The 6,000-nt window shown below is 36.4% G+C and overlaps 1 protein-coding gene across 2 annotated transcripts in view; it reads left to right on the forward strand.

Annotated features, from left to right (window-relative positions):
• BCAT1 (branched chain amino-acid transaminase 1, cytosolic) overlaps positions 1–3,236 on the forward strand; it is a 67,293-nt gene extending 64,057 nt beyond the window's left edge. For both annotated transcript variants that reach the window (XM_008586830.1, XM_008586829.1), the window contains exon 11: positions 2,227–3,236. In XM_008586830.1, the coding sequence (XP_008585052.1) occupies positions 2,227–2,268 (42 nt within the window). In that variant the 3' untranslated portion in view covers positions 2,269–3,236. The remainder of the gene's footprint in view (positions 1–2,226) is intronic.
• Positions 3,237–6,000: the final 2,764 nt, after the last annotated feature.

Below are 6,000 nucleotides of genomic sequence, written 5' to 3' on the forward strand. Positions count from 1 at the left end.
TTTGGCTTCTTTCATTCTCTTTTTCATTTAAACTATAAGGTAGTAGGTAGACCATTCTTGGCTCCCAGTATTTTTATCAATTTGATAGATTCTGCTCTCTGAGGTCTTTAAAACTAATTAAGAGGAAAACAGTGCATGTGCAATGTAGTATAGGAGACATAACACTGGACAGAGGCTGGAGTACTATGCTTGTGATTAAGAGCAACCTAGAGCCTTCGTATCCCTAAATGTGAAATAAGAAGCTTAGATTAAAATGCATGATTCAGTGCTCACTTTGGCAGCACGTATACTAAAATTGGAAAGATACAAGGAAGATTAGCATGGCCCCTGCGCAAGCATGACATGCAAATTCATGAAGTGTTCCATAAAAAAATAAAATAAAATTCATTATTCTTTACACTTGATTTTTAAGCAGCAGAACTGTCTTCTAAGGAAATCTTTCCTGGAATCCCAATATTCAAAATGGATAAAAGTGGAATTGTTCTGAAGTAAAGAAATAAAATCCAGAACCCCACTTTATCTGGCTTATCCCTGACATTTTATATGGTCTTTAAAGTTCTTTCTAATTTGGAAATTCTGATGTTTCCTATTTAAACTAAAAGTTGTGTAGGACTGAAAGAACCAGTTCATGTGTAAAGGGACATAGTTTGAGTGATTTAGGCAAACACATAGTGTGACAGATTTAATGGCCTCATACTGAGGGTTGATTTCAAGACAGTGTCTCCACACACAGCTACGTGAACGTGTGGAGGGCAGTCTGATGGTCGTCAAGAATTGGAATTTGGGGGCCGGCCCGGTGGCGCACTGCTATAGTGCGCCGCTTGGGGAGCGCAGTGGCGCTCCCGCTGAGGGTTCGGATCCCACATACAGACCGGCCGCTCACTGGCTGAGCGAGGGGCGGGGGCAACACCGAGGGTTGCGATCCCGTTGCCGGTCCCAGTCCGGTGCGGGCGCGACACTGAGGGTTGCGATCCGTTGCCGGACACGAAAAAAGACAAAAAGGAAAAAAAAAAAAAAGGAATTTGGTGTGAGAGAGACCTTGGCTAGGGTCTGGGCTCTTACATTTGCTAACTGCAAGCTTGAGCAAGTTATGTATTCTCTCTAATATTCAATTTTCTCATCCATAAAATGGGATTGATAATGGCACCTACTATCTAGAGTTACTGTGAGGGTTCAGTGAAGTAATTTAAGTCTGTAAAATCTTGTCACAGTGGCGTTAGCATGCGGTAATTGCTCCACAGGTGAGAGCTTAAATACTGGTGATTGTTAAATGAATCACTGACTGACTGAATGAATATAGAGCTTTCAACTTCTGACATATGGGCTATTTTTATGTTTCATTTAATTCATTTTTAAATATTAAATTCGGGTTTTCTTTTAAAGCAAATTATTTGTTGATGCAAAAATCAAATTCTGATTATGATACAGATACATGACTTTTGAAAGAAAAAGAAAATTGGGATGCTAACATAGCACAAGCATCTTTGATTTAGAGAACAACATCTCTGTTAAGATTGATCGGGCTTGTCAATTTAGTGTGTGTGTGTGTGTGTGTGTGTGTGTGTGTGTGTGTGTGTGTATACATTTTTTTTTTTTGGTCCATGAACATAAAATGCTCTTTAGTGCACATCAGAGTTTCTTGGAAGTGCTTGCCAAAATGCAGGTTGCTGGGACACATCTCCAAAGTTTCTGATTCAGGTTAAGGTGGAGCCTGTGAATTTGCATTTCTAACGTGTTGCCAGGTGATGCTGATGCTGACGCTAGTGGGCTGGGGAATACACTTTGAGCATCACTTCTTTACAATAAAGAGAACAGTAGCTAAATAATTTAACTCAGTTACTTTATTTGGAAAGCAAAAGAGAAAATAAAAATGGTGATGAAAATGCGGGTACTTAAATATATAAAGTACCTGCACTACCTATGAATTGAGTCTAATAATAGTTATAAAATTTGTGATTCTGTCCAGGTATTTGGTTAAATTCTATCCAGGTATTTGTTTGTTTAAAAATCTCCCTATTTGTGCTTTTCTTTTATTTTTGCAAGGTGTCTCTGCCCTCCCCTCTTCTTCCCTTCCTTCTTTCTCTCAAATCTTTGTGAATGTGCTTAGAAATGTTCAAAACAGAAGTGAATCTTCTGTTATAACCTTGGCAGTGTTAAGTTTATTTATAAGCTATTCCTGCACTGTTAGCTTTTATACTGAAACATGTTTTATTATTTTTTTTGTAGTATGGAAGAGAAGAGAGCGACTGGACAATCATATTATCCTGAATGAAAAAGACAGGATATCATCTGTGTGCTGTTGGATTTGAATTATGATAGATTTCTCTGGTTACCTGTTATTAGTTGTGCATAATGTAGTTTGTATTATCAGTGTGTTACAAGGGGGATTGTTTCCTCATGCCAGAGAAAATGAATTGCAATCATCAAGCAGTATTTTGTCAACTTGGTAGTAGCAGCTTACCTTACTTTTCCACCATAAGCCATATAACATAGAATTTTTCTCAGTAATTAGAGTGCCTCCCTTAGTATTTTATTCAGATATAAAAAGTGTTTGTTTATTCTTTAGTATGTCATGTTTTGCTCCTCAACCAAATGAGATTTTTTGTTTGTTTGCAAGCTGATTTGGGTAAATTTCATCAGTAACATTTCCTGCGAAACATCTTAAACATTTCATGTGACACATGTTTTTGTTTTTCTTAAATCAAGACTTTGAAAAACTAGATTTTCTCCTGTCCCATTTTTTGGCCGGTCCCCTAAGTCCGTATTAAGGTAGATATCTTCCTTCTTCCTGCCTTATACATCAGTAAGACCTGAGCACGTTTCCACCATAGTTCTTTCCACATTGTACTGTAATGAGGGTCTTGTGCCTTCTAGATCTTTGTATCCCCAAGGCCTGGCATATAGTAGGTACTCAGTAAATGCTTTGAGTGAACATTTAGCTTCTACAGAAGTGTACCTTCTTTGTTTCAATACTGTGAAATCTGTATTAGAATTTGTGATTGATTCTGACATTGTGTATATTTACCTCTTATTGTCTTTATTTTTTATGGGCTAAGTTATTAGAGATATCAGAGGCATAGTGAGTTGGAGGAATCACTTCATATTTGAAGACTGTCTTGGAGTTGAAGATATTGCTTGAGAGAAAAGTCATGATATTATAACCAACGAAATGGAAACAAATGTTAAGTGTTAAATGCAAAATAAATTATTATTATTATTTTGGTAGAAAGCAAAAACTTATACTCTGGATTTTATACTGTTTTTGTATGTGCTCTTTCTCATGAATCAGGACTGGATGAGCACATGATTAGGGTACAGGGAGAGCAATTATAGATGATACTTTACTTGTTTAGGAGCTGTGAGTTAAAATTGTATCTAGGAGAAAGCCAAATCTTGATAGAAAACATTTATCCTGGGGCCAGCCCATGGCTTACTCGGGAGAGTGCGGTGCTGATAACACCAAGGCCATGGGTTTGGATCCTGTATAGGGATGGCCGGTTCACTCACTGGCTGAGTGTGGTGCTGACAACACCAAGCCAAGGGTTAAGATCCCCTTACCAGTCATCTTTAAAAAAAAAAAAAAAAAGAAAGAAAGAAAACATTTATCCTTGGAAGGTCAACTCTCAGACATTGTATTTTAGTTTCCCTCAGTCCTGATAACTTTCATTTTGCTGATCATATTTCATTCTCTTTTCAGAGCAAGGAAAAAAAAAAATTCTAAAAGTTTGATGCATTGGAAAAAGGTCCTTAAGGCATTTAGCAACACGTAGCAAATGGGCTGTGACTCTTTTCCAAAAGTTTTAGCCATAGGCTCTTTTTTAGACAGGAATGGTAAGATGAAAATTAGAGAAGTATAAGATGAAAAGGAATGTTAAAAATATCTTTTAGGGGCCTTTTAATTGGTGATGTGCAATCTTGGGTTAGTCTGTTTTCAGGCATTAGGTGCTCTTACCTGTCTCCTGCACACATTCACCAAGTATCATTCTAAGGGTGTGCTTCTTCCTTGGCTAAATCCTTTGACCTCATTATTAATACAGTAGTTTAGAAAAGAGTTTCAGGTAATTTAAATTTTCAGGTAACAGGTAATAACTAGACTCTGATTCCTGTGAGAAATGGAAATCACTTCTTTGCCACAAATAACATTTTATACTTTGCATCTCTAGATTTAGTATGGCAACACATGGCCATTGTGAAAGTTAGAGCACATTATGTTTGTATGATTTCTTTCATAAAACCTTAAGAGCATTTGAAGCCCTTTCCACCGGATTCAGTGAAAACTTAAAGATATACAGTTTTAAAAACTGGCTCCTAATACAGAGAACACAATCTGCCATTCTGGTTTAAGTAATAGGACAAGAAATTGACCTTGACACTAACTTGTTAAATAGACTTAAAAGGAACATCTGCACATCTTTTTTCCTTGTGCACCATGTTTAATTGCAGTGGATTAATACAGCAAGAGTGCCACTAATAACTAGGCAATTATCCATTCTTCAAGACTTAGTTATCGCAACACTAATTGATCATTTAAGGCATAAGATAGTCTTAGCATTAGAAACATGTGAGGCTAATCTGCTCAAAAAGATCAATAAATTAATATTGTCGCTGATATTTGCATAATTGGCTGCAATTATTTAATGTTTAATTGGATTGATCAAATGAAATTCAGCAATTCACATGTGCCTGAATATAAACTGAACTGATGGCACTTAAAATGATAATGATTAACTTATTTTGCATGTTCTCTTCCTCCCACTTTTTTCAGTTTTTACATTTCAAACCAAGTTTGTCAGCTTTTCCCAAAACACATCAGTATAAATCAAGATTTTCAAGTGAAGTATTCAGACATAGACAAAACCTAAAAAGATTTGGTGTTAGAAATTTTCTTTGTTGCTGTCATTTATTAAGGATTCAACTCATGATATACCAAAAGAAGAGTCAACGTCAGGGATGTGTACCATGCTCTTTAGTATAATGCAGCTAGCAAGAATGAATAATACCTGCTTTAGCCTTTGCTTTCAAAAGCACAGAGGAAAAGGAAAAGGGAAAGAGAAATAAATGACTGAGAAAACTTGTTAGGAAATCATGTTTTTTCTATCTGGTCAGCATGCTCTATTCTTCTTTTCTCAAAAGACGGATATAAGATAAAAAAAGATCAGAGAGAAGCTGCAGTAAGAAAGCACAGTATGTCACACCAGCTGCATGATGACGTGGTGTCAGCTCTCCTGAAGACATGGGAAACCTACATTATACACCCCGGGTTATAAAATTCTTCACCATCTTATTTTTGTTCCTTGATAAAATTGTACCTAAACAATTGTTCATGCTTGCTCAAATCCAAGCACTCTCGGTTACTTGAAGGCAATTAATGAGTATATCTTAGTCAAAGAGCTTTTTATTAAAGCTGCAGTTTCAGTTCTGCTTTATGGGAGTTGGACTATGAAAACAGCTGCCAAAATAAGCTTATTTATTTTCCCCCATCCCACTCAATGTTCAATCACTGTACTCTGTTTCCTTTTTTTTAAATTGTATGTTTGGTTTACTCTTATGATTGGGAAACATGTATCTTCAGCAGAAAACCACAATATTTGTTCCCTTTGAATGAGTGATATTTTCTAAAGTATTTAGAGCAATAAATATTCATTAAGTGTACTAAGGCAAAGGACTTAGACAGGGGTTAGAGAAACCCCTTATTTCATGTCCTGATTTTAAATATGATCAAAGAACTCTTCCTTGTAATGTGGATTCTTCTTATGTAGATTTGCAGGCTGGCCAGTTAGCTCACTTGGTTAGAGCACAGCCTTGTGACACTAATGTCAAGGGTTCGATTCCTACTACTGGCCAGCTGCCAAAAACACCCCACACTGGATATCGCTATAAATACTCTAGATTCATTACTACCAAAATGAAACTCACTATCTTATGTGGATATGTAAAAACTTAAGTTATAAATAGTAATGCTCACGAGTAATTTTAGTGGATGTTTTATAACAACTATCA

The sequence above is a fragment of the Galeopterus variegatus genome, unplaced genomic scaffold (assembly GCF_000696425.1).
Source record: "Galeopterus variegatus unplaced genomic scaffold, G_variegatus-3.0.2 Scaffold4144, whole genome shotgun sequence".
NCBI classification, from domain to species: Eukaryota; Metazoa; Chordata; class Mammalia; order Dermoptera; family Cynocephalidae; genus Galeopterus; species Galeopterus variegatus.